The sequence below is a fragment of the Daldinia caldariorum genome (genome assembly GCF_022478825.1).
Source record: "Daldinia caldariorum strain CBS 122874 unplaced genomic scaffold F4812scaffold_3, whole genome shotgun sequence".
NCBI lineage: Eukaryota > Fungi > Ascomycota > Sordariomycetes > Xylariales > Hypoxylaceae > Daldinia > Daldinia caldariorum.
The window spans coordinates 402083-417857 of NW_025953039.1; the positions used below are offsets into that span (position 1 = coordinate 402083).

The window sequence follows — 15775 nt, forward strand, 5'->3', positions numbered from 1 at the left end:
GCCTTCCATGTTCCATGTCTGCATGTACTTAGGTAGGTATTAGGTAGCTAAATAGGTACCCACCCCCTTTGCAAGCGCTATGGCCAAGCAACCAGAGCCAACCCAAGCAATCAAGCACCCCCATGGCTCCTTCTCTTTACCTCCAAAAGGTGACCGCGTAGTGAAATCACTCCCTCCTTCTTCGCCGTCACTGCATCCAGAAGTGATCCCTAAAGTGATCCACGGACACATACACATGCACACGACAAGATATCTTCTCTTTTTTCTACCTGTACCACCAAGATCCGTCCCGATCCTTTTTTCACTTTTGTAATCCCTTTCTTTCTTTCTTTCTTTTTTTTTCCTCCCCTCCTTTCCCGCGGTATATTGCCGTTAAGCAGTTAAACCGGCACCGCCTCCCCTTCTAAGCTCTATTTTCCCCTACTTTTCTTCCTAAACAGGAACCATCTCCTTGCGGCCGATCGTCGACCTGCATTCTCGCAACAGCGATTCGCAAATTTCAACGCTGTTCGTTCATCTTAATTCTCGTCTCTTAGACTTCCGCCGAATCCGTGACGACAAAATCCTTTGTCCGGCCATTTGAGACAATCTTAGCCTTACCCCCTACAGTCTTGCATCAAAACCGCACCCCCTTGACTCAAATTCCTGTCGGTTCCCTCAACGGCCTTTGATTGAGTTCAAACATCCATCAGTAGGACCACGCATCATTGCCGATTGGCGAATTCACAATGGCATCTAAGGTTTGTCTCCGTTTCGCGCGCTTTTCTCCAATTCCGCCATCCCGATTGCTAACTTGATTTGTTTTCGCCGTAGTTTCTAAGAGAGTACAAGCTGGTTGTAGTAGGCGGAGGAGGTGTAGGCAAATCCTGCCTGACCATCCAATTGATACAGAGTCATTTCGTTGACGAATACGATCCCACTATTGAAGGTTTGTTGATGATATCTGCTTATCATTTTGCAGTTTTTTAGAATTATTCCCGGTTAACATTTCCATCGCTAGATTCCTACCGTAAGCAGTGTGTTATCGATGACGAAGTCGCTCTACTCGATGTGCTTGATACGGCAGGCCAGGAGGAATACTCCGCCATGAGAGAACAGTACATGCGCACCGGTGAAGGATTCCTTCTAGTTTACTCCATCACCTCCGATCAAAGTTTTGAGGAAATCCGCACTTTCCAACAACAGATTCTACGAGTCAAAGACAAGGATCCCACAGACTATTTCCCCATGGTCGTGGTGGGCAACAAGTGTGATTTGGAGAGCGAACGAGAAGTTCCCCGACAAGGTAAACTAAATTTTGCTATATTTTGAAATGTTTTCAATAATTAGTTCACTAACATATATACTATAGATGGTGAGGCTTTAGCGAAGCAATTTGGATGCCCTTTCGTCGAGACCTCTGCCAAGTCCCGGACAAACGTCGATAAGGCGTTCTTCGATCTCGTCAGAGAAATCCGCAACTACAACCGCAACATGCAAGGCTTATCGACGAACAGTGGTGGCAACGCTGGTGCGAGCGGTCCGGGTACTAAAATGGAAGTGAGTGAGGGCGAAGCCGAAGCCGGCTGCTGCTCAAAGTGCGTAGTTCTATGAGTTGGTTGGAGATTGGAGATGGCGTGAAAATAATTGGTTCATTGATGGAGCAACGCATATGAGAAAGATGTGGGTGCTTACCTACTTTGCACGTGTGTAGGGTGCATATGCGTTTGTGTTTGTGTGTGTGCATCCGACATGAGTACTATGAACGATCTTAGCGGGTTCGAGACGTCTACGTCGGTCCGATCGATGCAAAATTGTTGCATGGTAATGGGAGTCGGGGTCTTGCAGCTTATTACGGGACCGAGCAAAATCATCAGCATCTGAAAAAGGGAATAAAGGGACATATCGAGTGGCTAATCTGCAGTCACCCGAGAAGACAACACTGTCTATGCGGATTTGTGGACGACGCGTTTAGGAAGTACAAAATACTTCGCGTGGACCATCCCGGGGTCTATATCATCGCAGATGATGTGGAAGATGATCTCTCCTGCTGGTCATTTCACTACTTGTAATGTTCTTCACTTATTTTTTCGTCTTCGTTTTTTTAGTGGTTTCATCATAGATTCCCCCATTTCAAGTTAAGGCGTCCGTCAGTTCACATATCTTGGTCTTAGACACTTCTTTTCTGTGCATGGTCTACTAATAGGCAAAGCCTAAAACCCGAGTACTCGTATTTGTCATATTAACCCTTTGGAAGTCTGGTAGTCTTAATGAAGTATAGCTGCGATTCGCTGCAACAAATGTCTATTGCCCTTAACTAACCTTTAGGGATCTCGTCATTACGTAGGATTTAAACATAGGGGTTGGATACCTGATAATAGTTGGAAAGTACCTACCTTAGGTACTGTAGGCAGTTAAATAATCGACTATCGGCCCCTCAGCTTATAGTCAGCCGTTCCTTTTTACTCATTTTCACTCATTCTGACTGGATTAATAGGGATGGAGTTGAATGGCATTGTTCATGTTGGTAGGAATATCATCGAAACTATTTGTTCTCACTTTTCCCAAACAAAGAGAATGCGGACATCTACTTCGCTTCCAACTACGTTGTTCAGCAATAGCGAGATTATAGGATATCTCGATATATGAACAATCAATACTGTTGTTTACACGCCAGATGGCCTATATAAAATATCATGCCCTCTCCCCGGGCGTATTCATGAGGGAAACAAGACGAAGCTCGACACGATCATTCGACAAGACGAATAGACATACAAATTCCAGAAAACCTCGAGCCTCAACACGTTTATTGTTTCTCGTCTAACTATCAAAGCTTTCAAAGCAAGCATATTATATCTTCAAACTCGGAATTGATTTAAAATGAACCCTCTATTTTATGATCGATACAATCCTAGGTCCCAATATTTCGATGCTTACAGCTTCTGGCACCAGTACAGCGGCCATTCCTACGACGATTATGTGTTCGAAGAGTGGCGCAGGAAGTATCTTCCCGCTGACAGACGGTGCGATTACTGTATGGTGTTTAACAAGTTCTGCGATCTTACCGAGCCGTGTACCGAATGCATGATGTACGGGGTCCCCGTGTGTAGAGGAGGTCGCGGGCACGATCCGGCGACGGGACCAGCCGGGCCGGGTCCGGATGGCTCTCACATCCCTCCTCCTCCACCGCCAGCGCCGGCTCCGGTTCCCCCTTATGCGTTCAGATTCCCCGTCGATGGTCCTACTGGGTATCACTACCCTCCACCACCAGTTCCCGGAGATCCTATATCGCCCTATCCTCCCCCATTACCCCCGGCCCCAGCCCCAGCCCCAGCTCCAGCTTATTTTCCTAGTCCTGCCCCCATTACGGCACCGGCTCCCGCACCAGCACCAGCTACAGCTCCGGCTTATGTTCCAGCTTATGTTCCAGCTCCTGCCCCAGCTCCTGCCCCATCAGGTCTCGTGCCGGCCCCGGCGCCGGGTCTAACCCCCGAACAGATGGGACGACTGCCAGGCTGGTGGCACAATGGCTGGCCGCCTACCCAACGCCCACCTGCAACAGACGCTGCAGGAGCTCTGATTCATGAATGTGACTACTGTCGCGCCGAGCACCCCGGTTACCCTTGCGATGCTTGGATAGAGGCGTCTCCCGGGTTGGGCTGCACTTACTGTAAGAAAAACGACAGGACTTGTCGTTGGAACACAACGATCCTGGCTCCGCGACCTGATGGTATGACGGAACCGATAAGTTGCGATCAGTGTGCGGCATCGAACATTTTGCGCTGTTCCTGGAGAAGCCGAGCGACCGGTGCTCCCTATGGGCCGTGTCAAAACTGCGTGGACGGGGGACATCAGTGCACACACGGAGGCGTGGGCGCTGAAAATCTCCCTCTCCCGGGCCACACGCACTTCACGATCACAAGGCATCTGCCGTCGCAATATGCCAAACGGACAAAGCAGAACAAGGAGAGACAGTTAAATACGACGCCAACATTCATTGCCGAGATGCCCCGACCGAACAGCCCACCGGTATGGGGGAAGGTGCATGACACCACCTACAACCCCCTGATACCTAGGCGGCTTTACCTATCAGGAAAGAGAACGCTTGGTCTGGGTATGCAGTGTCTTCTCTGTGCTAGTAAGCTCTCACAACGCCACGCGCACTCCAATAGGGATAGGTGCAATGCCATTCAGGATCCTGCAGATCCCAGCCAAAACAGAGGATGCTCAGAATGCGCCAATGTTGGAGTCCATTGTGTCGTGAATGGATTAGTTCGTAAGTCTTCCCCTTCCCCCCTTCCCTTTTTTTTTTTTTGCCCCCCCTCCAGCGCATCGTATAAAGCCAATCGTATATACTAACTGTTATTTCTTCAGTTCCACCCGTTATGGCGCCTAATGCTGGCACGGCTGCTGACCAGGTCCACTTCAGCAAGTGCGAGCCATGCGTGAGAAACAGAAGACCTTGTGATCGGAAACGGCCGTGCGATTCCTGCGTAATCCACGGCGAAACATGCCGGGGCGGAGCTATCCGGGGCACGTTTTATCGAGGAGTTCCGGGCGACGACCAGCCCGCGTATTATAGGAGAGCTGGATATGGAGACGGCGGCGTCTATACCCCTCGACCTGCGGGGCCTCGTTACCTAATGCCTTTGGACTACCATCTCCAGTACCGACCGTCATACGGACAGTCAGGGGTTGGTCTTGGATACGTGGACAGGCTGGGAAATCAGGTTCCAGTGCCAGCACCTCTGCCAGCACCTGCGCCGGCACCTCTATCAGCCCCTATTCCAGCCCCTCTACCAGCACCTATTCCAGCACCTGTGCCAGCCCCTATGCCAGCACCCCTGCCAGCGCCGTCTCCCGGACCGTCTCCTGGATCATCTCACGGGCCGTCTCCCGGACCGCATCCACTTCCAGAGTCTCCTATTGACCCGCGTTTGCCATCTCATCCGGAGCATATTCCGTCACAGAGGTTGCTACTACCAGCCGCCCCTGATCCTAATGATGTTACTGTATGGGGCTTAGCACCAAACCCTACTCCTTCACCTGCTCCGCCTGCTCCTTCCCCGGAGGGTAGTAGTCAATGGGGCTCGCTGGCCGCTCAGGCTGCCGAATCACAAGGGCCGGGAATGCCTCCTGTTGACTGGCACGGAATGACCTTCCCCCCCGCTCCAGCTCCCGCTCCATCCCCTACTGGATCCCCCGCTGGATCATCCGAGGGAGGAAAGCAAGCTGTACGCTATGTAGCATCGCAGGAGGAGCTTGCGCTGTCGCTGGCGCCGCTACCGGGGTTCACTATGCAGCAGCAGACGGAGCTATGGGCACGGCTCATAGAATCGGACTACGACGAAGGGGAGGTGTCATCGCATGACGCTACCCCTTACGAGGCCTTCATGAACGTCGATTTCGAAATAGTCAATTCGAATGACGAGTACAATGCGCTCGGAGGTGAAGTTCTCGTCGACGAGTACGCTACCGTCTGGGGCGCGGCACAGCACGTAGTGAACCACGTGAACCAGGTCATCGACTTGCGGACGATCAGAAGACGGCTTCGGACGGACATGCTGGCTAAGATCCCTTCGCACCAGTCGCCCGTGCTCCGCATCCTCCGGGAATTCCTCGAGAGCCGGTTCACCGCCTCCCAGCAAAAGTACGCCTTCGAGACCCCCGTGGTAACCATGTTCAAACCGGAACACGTCGAGAAGCTGAACCCGGGCAACTGGCCGCTGATCTGCATCACTCCCGACCCCGCCTTCCGCCCCGCCGACCCCGGCCCCAACCGCCCCGTCTTCTACCCGACGAGCGCCGAGCCCGTCCTCGTCGACAACCCCGAGCCGCTCGCCGCCGACCACCCAGCCTTCATCCACCGCGCCGAGCTCGTGCGCCCGCTCCCGCCGCACCCGAACCCGACCGCGCGCCCGGCCTTCGCCTACATGCACTACGAGCGGCAGTTCGCGGGCGGCAGGCTGCGAGACGACCTGTCAATGCGGTGCACGGCGACGGTGGACGGGCACGCGTGCCTGAAGCCGACGGACCTCGCGTGCGAGGACACGCGGCACGCGACGCCGGTCGCCATCTGCCTCGAGTGCGAGATGCGGTCGCGGGCGCGGTACCACGAGATGATGGAGCGCGCGCTGCCGCTGATGCGGGCGTACGCGTGCGCGGCGTGCGCGGACGGGGCGGCGGCGCAGAGCGCGACGTACAACCGGACGGGCCACCGGGTGTTCGCGACGTGCCCGGACGTGCTGGGCCCGGTGCCGGAGTGCCCGTCGGAGCAGGTCGGGCTGGCGAACGTGGGGGGGTACACGGGGCGGCACGGGCTGATGACGGGGTGCTCGTGCGGGACGCGGATCGTCGGGCGGGTGTGCTGCACGCCGCACCGGTTCGCGTACCTGGAGGACTTCGACAACTGCATCGACGGGCTCAACGCCTACTGCCGGAAGACGTACGGGCGCACGTCCGTGTGCCCGTTCTGCCGGGAGCGGCCGGGCGTCGACGCGTTCGGCTTCGAGGGCCCGCAGGGCGACGAGGGGAAGCAGCGCGTCTGGGTGTGCAAGATATGCAACGACGTCGTGTTCGCCGACGCCGATCAGACCGGGTATATCGGGGACCCGCTGCAGTTCTTCGGAGGGTTTTACGGAGGAAAGATGCCTGAGACGCAGCTGGATCTGGATCCTCCTGAAGAAGAAGAATAAGAATTGTAATACATCGTATCGGAACTTCTCCATCCCCCGACGGGCTGGTGTATGGGACGGGGTGGCCCTCCTTAGGTACCTATGTTACCTATTTATTCTCCTCACGCTTCAAAGGGTAAGTCGTAGAGATCGAGATTACAAGACGAGCAAAAAGAATCCGTAGGCCTTTTTTTTCTAAGCAAGAATAAGCGTAGAAGTTGAGGTAAGGTGCTACGATGGTGAATAATATCATCGTGTTGTAGCATTTATGAGGAATAGTTTAGGCAGGCGTATGTATATTTTTTTAGTTCATATTTACCTTCTCATTGGGAGATTCAAGTAATTTTAATTCGGTTATACTTTGGACTACGGTATGTCATCTGAATCGACTTCGAAGTGTATATTTCTCACGCTATGAAAACTTACCTCAGGGGTTTCTTCCTAACTTTAGGCATAGGACAATTGGCTCTTTTAGAATATCAAGATTAACTTTTTAACTATAATGAGAAAGAAGGATGCTGGAAGACTGAACCAAAACACTCGAAAATCACCTCGCATTATACCATCTCGTTTATTATCAAGAATTTCCACATCACCGAAAGGTCTACCCAATAATCCTTAATGAGAAGGTAACGAGTAACTTATGGACAGTATACTATATCGTTCAAAGTGAAATTCCGATCCAATTCAAAAGAACCCATGGGGACTCTAATCCAAGTCAACCTCCTAACTTCTACGTCAGGGTTATCATAAAAAGCCAACGATTGCCGGGTGAGTATCAACGCCTTTGAGATGGAGCCTCTACACTCACTCTAAAACGTAGTAGTTGAATACCTGGATTGCGGAAAAGCGGGAAATCTATACATGCCGCGCCTCCTTGAAAGCAATCGAGAATTAGAAGATGAATATAAACCCGGCCTTAATTTCCAACCTATGATCGATCGAAGACAGTATATCCGCACACAGTAAGGGAAATATTAGGTATATTAACCACTTTTTTTTTAGTATAATGTTACTATCGACGAAGTAAGTTAATTTAGGTACTGTCAAAGGTTCTGATACCATATCAAATTAACATTAAGTAAGGTGTACCTACTTTCCTATCCTTAACAGGCGATTTACAACACTTTGAATCAGCAATACCGTGCGTGGTATGCCCATTAGAAGCAATATCTCACAATGTGCGTGGTCACACATCCCACATAGGCGAGGCAAAACGCATATCACAATTCATCAACTCGCACCAAATCAAAGCGAAGCCAGCCTGGCCAACCGAACAAATCACACGTCCACGGGGGAATTAAACAAATTTCGTCATTGCGCGTTTCCTATTTATTGTACATCTCTTTCCCTTCTGTCTTCCTTCTATTTAAGGTCCTCGAACCCGGGACACCGCCTGTCGAACGGTTTCTTCTGATTATGCGGCGCGCATATCATCTCGTTGGCGAAGCTGCGCCACCGATCCAGCAGATCGGTCGTCTTGACGCCCTCGTGCTGGGGGTAGAAGCTCAGGTGGCCGACCACGGCGCGGGTGTCGATAACGAAGGGCCGGCGCATGCGCTTCGGGATCGTGACCGTGATGTCCTGCTCGTCGTCCTCGGCGATCGGGAGCGACCGCCTTATGTCGTGGCCCCACAGGGCGACGAAGTTCAGGTTGTAGCGCTTGTATTGGGTGTTGTAAAGCTGTTCTGCTCCGGGACCTCCTTTGTTTCGCGCCTGGTACTTGAGGACGGGTGCGGATGAGTTCGTGATGTTCGTAGGGAAGTCTATGGGCGATCCGAAGAAATAACGCGTCATGGCGTTGTCTTCCAGGTTCTTCAATAGCGAGTACTGTTGCTGACTCGCGATGGCCCAGGATTTCCACGCGGCCTCATACATGGCTTCGACGCCCTTTTCGCCCCCACGTAGATAATTGAGCCCCATCGGCGTCTTCATGAGATCAAAGTGGCTATCTGATATCAGAAGGAAGGGGTGGCCGGTATAGGGGGTCTGGGGGTAAATTTCATCCTCTAGCGCTATGCTCTTGAGCTTACTGATTTTGAGTTCCGGCAGCTTTGATGCGGGAAAGGGGCTCTTGTCGGATGGTCGCCACGATTCGGCGGCAGCATATGACGGCTTATCGCTCGGATCGGGTCGGAAGGCGTGGATGGCGCCAACATGGAAGTGCTCATAGCCCGTGAGAGGACTGTTTACCAGATTTGCGGAAACGGCGAAAGGATGAGGCGCTGCGATCCGAGTATGAACCAGCTGGGGGATAGCATCTGGATGTATGAAAATCTAGGGACCAAGTTAGAACATCCTCCTTTCGTAATAACTATTAATCATAAGGACCTACGATATCATCGTCGATCTTCACGTAGATAGTATCGTCCTCGATAACCGAGTCCCATATGCACCCGTAGCTCGACCCTTCGCAAGATCCTGACTCCACGATGAAATATTGCGATTTCCTTTGCGAAACGAGGTTCTTCAAGTATTTAAGATCATCTTCATTGTTCGTATGGACCATGAACCGAACTTCGTCAACGTATCCACCATTTACGGCCAGGTTCTGCTGTAAGTAGCAGTCTAAGAAGTCGACCGTTCTCTTGCGGCCGTAGAAGACCAGCGCGACGATCCTGATGCCTTCGGGCTTCTTCCAGCCACCTTCGGGGGCGTAGCTCTTTAGTGATGGTGTTGTGGTATTTCGCTGAGCCGGCGTGTATCGGCCTTTCGCATCTACGGGCCAGGTGGTACATTTCCCAGCTACTGGAGTTTCGGGTTCTTCGGAACTTAAGAGGTCGCCTAAGCGCTCGAAGGGTGCTGTCCGGTATAGTTCGTGATGGGTCACCTCAAAGATGACCATGATAAGGCCGAAAACAATTATGCCTATAACTATGAATCGCCTTATTAGGCGGTGTTGTAGATAGTGCAACACCAAGTCGCGGTCCACCGCCATGACGGCGGCAGCCTTAGATCGAACGCGACGAAAATCCATTCTTTCTCCGTCCCATGCCGAATCGAGGACGCGTTAATGACCTTTGTGACCGGCGATCCTCTCTCTCATGGGTAAATATATATATCAAAAGCCCAAGTGAGGGCGCCGAGTATGCGGCGATAGCATTGCCAAGCAAAGGGAAAACAGCGGAGATTGCAAAGGAGGACGCCTTAAATTTTACGAGGAGAAAGATGACACCAAGCGGATGATATATGTAAATTAAAAAGAGAAAAAAAAAACCGCCCAAAAAAGGCGGCCTGGGTCTAGACGTACCAGTTGGATGGCACGGCGCAGCGTGCCGAAAGACAGAGATCCGCCATTACCACTTCGACGCTAAAACTGACAGGGCGGGGACAGTTTAGGCAACATCTTTTTTTTCTTCTTAACGGAGTGGTTCAATCTGCTCATCTGAAGAGATGAAGACTTGCGATGAGCCCGGATTGGCCCAAGGGTTGGACAAGCCCCTGAATTGCCAAGCAAACGACGGGGGACCCGTAACAAAATCCTACAAGGACCGAATATATTAAAGTGGAGGGGTCCATTTCTTATGTATGTACTGTCACTGTAAAGAAGAAGAAAAATGCATTAATAGGTAAGGTAAGGTACTTAAGGTAAGACATGATATGTTCGAGTATCTGAGAAAATGTCTTGCGTGGTGTGACACTAACATCTACTACTGCTGATGTTGTTTGATCGTGAGTTTGTTTGTGTTGGAGAAAAACAATTCAAGAATGCGAGTTTAAGCTTTCAGAAACCGGGATAGAAATAGGTACCTAACCTATCATTTCGCACATTGATTACGCTTAAAAGGATTAAAGTTAATTGTAACCTTGCCTCGCTTTGCACTAGGTCCATTTATGTAAGGTAAGGTCCCTGAGTTTGTGTGGGGCTATTATATACCTAGGTACCTACCTCCTAGGTATCTCTCTTGGGACCTGGGTTCATCTTTTACATATTCTGCATGCTGTAATGTTGTACGATAATGTTGTACCTAGTGCTCACCTCGAAGGGTTTCGTTAATGGTATCCGAAGGCAATATCCTGGGAAGTTAAAGTGCTTTGATACTTCTTCCATAGGTCAGGTACTTTAGGAACTTACTAACAGAAATGATGGCACCATCCCCGATCTTTTCGTTTAATTTTAGAATACGGCTATAAGCGTATTATACTCCTATCGCGATTGGCTCTCCTTATACTACTCTCAGCACTAGTATAGAGCCAACTAAACTCCCTAAGCTAGGAAAAGGTATTCTGTCCACTTTTCTTCTCCTGCGTCAGTTTCTCAATGGCCTATCACAACTCTGCAACATCGTCCTAGGAGTACTAGGATACGAGGGGATACAGACCTCGGCTTTTAACCGGTGGCCTGGGCATTTGCTACAAGACATATGGTATCATGTAATTTTATTTGCTATTCAGTCGTTGTAGACTTGTTTATAAAACCCGCCTGGATATGTGTACATTTACACGTCCCCCATAGTCATCCCCGCCGGCTGAGACTATCTATACCTAACTATAGTACAATTCGTTGTCTTAAAAATGTATCCAACTCCTGCTATTGATGCAAACACATGTCTATCTCCAACCGTGACCGTATGCAACACGTTGTGCCGTGTCCCAGTAGTTCCCAATGGCTCTGCCTTAACCCCAAGAAGTACAAGCCATAAACATGACGATTCGAGCATCCTTTATCCAACCAGTCCGCCGACGAGGTATGCAAGTAGTAAACAAAATGAATACATGTAACATCACTCATATCTCATAACTTTTTGTTATGCTTTCAGAGGAAAGCGTCATCCCTGCCTTGAGCTGGATTATGCCCCGATGGCTTTGACGATGAACCGCGATATGTCATATCATCGCTATCACCACGACCCCTATTCCACCCTCTATGGCTCGTCCCGTAATCGTAATCGTCATACTGGGGTTCCTCATTGTCGCTTCTTCTCCTTGGCGGACTATGTGTTATACCCCTGCCATATCTCTCCGGTCTTTTATCGTCTAAATATTCATCACTTTCTTCCTCCTCCTCGTAGTCGCCCCCGTCATATTGAGGTTGCGCGGGCATCGACTGCGAACCACCTTTAACGAGACCTAATCTTTCTTCTTCACTCGCGTTTTTAGTTTGTACTTGTCGGTCCGAGTAACCTCGCGATCCTATCCTGTGGCGTGGCGACAGGTTGCTCGGCGACGGCAGCGCTTGTTCCTGTACACTGTCAGCTTGATGCCGACGGAACATGTTTTGGAACGAGAACTGCCGACGTGCTGCAAAAACCCCCCCATGAGGCGGAGGTGTCGGCGGTACTAGAGAATTTACGCTAGCGCTTGGCTTCGGCGTTTCCGAAAATTGTATATGACGCCCGGTACTACCGGGCTCTATATTAGCAGTGCCTCCGTATTCAGTCTTCCGTAGGTTATCTGGGAGACCGTAGACATGGCCATGACTGGTGCTGTATGGGCTGGCTTCGTTTTGATATTTCTGTCCTGGAACAGCAATATCTGTCAACTGTACCGGGTGCATCGGGCTTTGTATTCTAGGATCGTGAGCGTCCTGGGGAAATTCAGGGTGCCCCGGTAACAAGACACTCCTTGCCCGACTTCGAATAGTGCCTGTTATACTTGATAGCACACCCGGCGACATCTGACGACTACGTTCTTCGGCCAATTCTTCCTCGGTTAAAAACCTTGATCTGCCCAGAGGCGGATGAGCCGGTGAGTGGACGATACTTGGTGACGTCGTCGCACGACTCCTGTAACTTCCAAGCGTCGTTCTTCTCCGCCTTAATCCGTCCCATTCGTAAACCTGACTGCCGTCTTCGCTGACTGGTGCAAGACGCTCCATTTCCTTTTCCTCCCGAAGCCGTCGAAATTCTTCCTCTTCCATCTTTTGCCGGGCAACAGAAATGCGCCGTAGAATGGCAGCAGTTCCGCGGATGGCGTCGGCTTTGGGTTCAGTTTCGGGCTGCTCCTGCTCGGCGATTGTATGGATCTGGTCCAAATCCCCTGCAAAAACGGCAGAATCTGGTACGTCTTTGGCGGACTTGGATAGTTGCAACAGAACAACCCCAGCGCATATGGTAAGAAATCCCATGACCACTGTAACAATTTGCATCGCGGTACCCTTGAATCCTTGGAATAGGACAGCCGAAGTAATCATGGTCGTACTTGTGAAATAGACATAATAAGTTGGGGTAACCATAGCTGCGTTATACAGGTTGAGTGCTTTCTATACAGAAAAGTCAGCATATCTTTACCAGATAATGGCGGCGAACTTACATTTAAATAAATGATCTCCGTCAGTAGTGTTGCTATTACGAAGACAAGAACCACGTATAGAAACCACTGGTTAAACTGAGGGGTGCCGCCGGCCTGCGCGACAATAGCAGCACCAAGACCTTGAGTAGCAACAACACTTAACCCCCCAATCCAACTACAGACCGATATATATGGGAACATGTTTTTCTTGCCATATCGCGGTCCAACCCATAGCGCAACGAAAGCAGAGCCGACAATAATGACACCGATATAACTTAAGAAGCCCGGCGTAACAACGTATTTTTGTAACTCCTGGATGGTTGCGACGGAAGATTCCTCGGGGGCGTTCAAGACAATAATTACGGATCCAACTATGCAAAGAAAGCATGCAACCTTGCCGACCATGCTCAACCTCTCTTTTAGGAATATGGCTGAGAGAATAGCGGTAATAACGACTGATAAAGCTCCCAACGACGTTACCAGAATAGCATCGGTGAAGGCATAGGCGGCGAAGTTGCAAAGCTCGCCGACGATCATTAAAGTCATTCCACCCCACCAATAGAAGTTCTTGAGATAGCCATACCCCTCGCCTGCGACCTCGTTGTATTTTTCGTTTGCTTTGAGCAGCCCAACCTTTTTCAAGACAAATGACACTCCAATGAAGCAACCAGAAGCAATAGCTAGCGATATACCGATGGCCTTGTAGGCGGGTGGTCGTGTTTCTTTCGTGGGGTCGGTGGTACTCGTCTCGTTCGCTCTGGCATATATCTGGCTGGCCGCGACAAGAAGATGCCCCGTCTGGTCCATATCAGAGCCGCGGGAACGGCGAAAAGTCGCCGCTCAGGAAAATGTGTGGATATTTGCGTATCGCTAGATTGTTTGTTTATTATAGGGGAAATTGTTGTTGTCGCAAAGAGTGGGACAATCGAATAAAGTTGACTTGTGCTGGTCGCGCAGTTCGAATCCTCTAAACATGGGGATTTATGTAGACAGCGGAATGATCTCTAGTTTCTCTCATGAAAGCAATTATTCAACGTTAGACCGGCTCTATTGTTGTATCATTCCCAATGTAGCAGTTAAAGTTATAAACACATTTGTGGTTTGACGGAATGGTGCAACTCTAATCGGGATGAACCTTAAACTGCGACTTGACAGGTGTCGGAATCGTATGGGAATGTAGAAGCGGAGGAAAGGTTTTTTTTTTTTTTCTTTTTTTAAAAAAAACCAATTCATAGAAAACTGGATATATATGAGTCGATTGCTGTAGTAGAACACGAGTTAATAAGTCGTAATGGTACCTAAGGTAGCAAACCGAACGCGTTGCAAAATTCGTAAGGACTTCTTTAATATGAGACGATTGTGGTGGGAGTAGAATCGACTAATACACGTAAGTGGTCGTAGGCTGTGCTGGACCGGCCTTGTTCATGAAACGACGGCTAACAAGGAACAAGGAAATATTGGGGGTCTCTCTCTCTCTCTCGGATAGTAATCGCTAAGAGGTAAGTAGGATCGAAAAGCGGCTTTGCAGCGTTTCTATGCTAAAGTGCACTAATCTAGCCTTTACGTGAAAAAAAAGAGAGGTTGGAAATGCAAAGCAAAAGTAAAAACAACATAGACGATTTGAAGTTCGTACCTACCCTACCTAACCTTTACCTAAAGGTAGTCGAATAATACGATTACGTACGTTGGGAAAGGACTTTCCGCTATCCGATCTCAGTTCATCCCAAGCTTGCTGATCGCCTGGACGACAAGCCGTGTCCATTAATTGTAATTTATAGGTATAGTAAGTACTATGTACCTTAAGTACCTAAGAAAGTGAAGTTAAAAGTACCTTGGTACACGTTGTATAGTCAGTGCTTGTTTAATAGACAATACATATAAAAGCAGTGCCAGCAGTGGGATTTAGGTGAATTTACTATGTACCAAGGATGCCAAGGCACATGGTACTTAGCTCAATTAAGCACCTCGGCAAGTCGGAAACTGGTTGCGGCCGAGACCTTGTCAGGTTTACCATTCGTGTGGCACCGGACCCCGACCATTTCCCCAAAGTTATTAGTGTATTTTACTTACTTACATTTTAAAGTGGCACTTCGAATTTCTACGTCTGACAGCCTGGCTAAGGGATGTAAGTAAATATAAACACAAGTCAAACACAGTTCATACAAGACACATGTGAAAATAAGTCAATAAATCAATGCAAGTACGTACTCACAATATTTACGATACTATCTTCAATAGAGACGTATTATTATTAGTCTTTGTTTCCGAGGTGGCTGAAGAGGATTAAAAAATACAACGGCCTTGTGCTGACACTCGATCTGAGTTCCAAGTTCGAATGAGATCTCGACCAACGCCGATCCTGAACAATTTCAGGTATATTCCACCTTCAAAAAAACAACCCTGCATACATACCTAACGTAAGGTTGCATCGTATCTCCGCGCTAAGAGAATGCGACCAAAGTGATGTCAACGAGGCAAACACAAGCAGGTAAACGCTGAGAAGTTGGAGGCCGTTCTTAATACGCTATAACGATATCCAACTTTGCAGCTATCAAGCGACGAGTATACTAATATACTCCGTCATATTGTTTTAAGTAAAGAATCAAGTGGTTTGAAATGCACAATTACCGAAGCATCCGACTCGCGACACTGGACGGCGCTTCGCCCCCCAAGGCAGTAATTCTAGTATCAGACCTATAACAGTCTTTATTACCCCGTATCGTCACCATGCAGCATACAATTGATTGGTTTAGTCGCTACCATTTATTGCGCTTGAAACCAATTTTGGAAATCTTGTCTCCTATCATGGCTAGAAACAAGGTCAATATGGTCGTCATCCGGTCGCTTTTCGTACCAATGAGATCGCCCAAAACCAGCCAGGGGGATTAGCG

At 49.5% G+C, this 15775-nt stretch overlaps 4 protein-coding genes across 4 annotated transcripts; 2 read left to right on the forward strand and 2 right to left on the reverse strand.

The window, feature by feature from the left end:
* Window positions 1-642: 642 nt before the first annotated feature.
* Window positions 643-1632, forward strand: F4812DRAFT_261720 (ras-domain-containing protein). The gene is made up of 4 exons (XM_047930815.1): window positions 643-740; window positions 814-928; window positions 1001-1285; window positions 1352-1632. Exons 1-4 carry the CDS (start codon window positions 729-731, stop codon window positions 1591-1593), a joined length of 654 nt encoding a protein of 217 aa, XP_047792653.1. The 5' UTR covers window positions 643-728; the 3' UTR covers window positions 1594-1632.
* A 1227-nt stretch (window positions 1633-2859) lies between these two features.
* Window positions 2860-6674, forward strand: F4812DRAFT_456346 (uncharacterized protein; the record flags this gene model as incomplete). Its single annotated transcript, XM_047936971.1, has 2 exons — window positions 2860-4255; window positions 4354-6674. 2 exons carry the CDS (start codon window positions 2860-2862, stop codon window positions 6672-6674), a joined length of 3717 nt encoding a protein of 1238 aa, XP_047792654.1.
* A 1344-nt stretch (window positions 6675-8018) lies between these two features.
* F4812DRAFT_449895 (uncharacterized protein) lies at window positions 8019-9591 on the reverse strand (the record flags this gene model as incomplete). The annotated part of the gene is made up of 2 exons (XM_047936027.1): window positions 8019-8930; window positions 8989-9591. 2 exons carry the CDS (start codon window positions 9589-9591, stop codon window positions 8019-8021), a joined length of 1515 nt encoding a protein of 504 aa, XP_047792655.1.
* A 1801-nt stretch (window positions 9592-11392) lies between these two features.
* On the reverse strand, window positions 11393-13811 carry F4812DRAFT_261766 (DUF803-domain-containing protein). Its single transcript, XM_047930816.1, has 2 exons — window positions 12906-13811; window positions 11393-12855 (listed from the first exon to the last, which is right to left on the reverse strand). Exons 1-2 carry the CDS (start codon window positions 13689-13691, stop codon window positions 11410-11412), a joined length of 2232 nt encoding a protein of 743 aa, XP_047792656.1. The 5' UTR covers window positions 13692-13811; the 3' UTR covers window positions 11393-11409.
* Between the last annotated feature and the right edge of the window lie 1964 nt (window positions 13812-15775).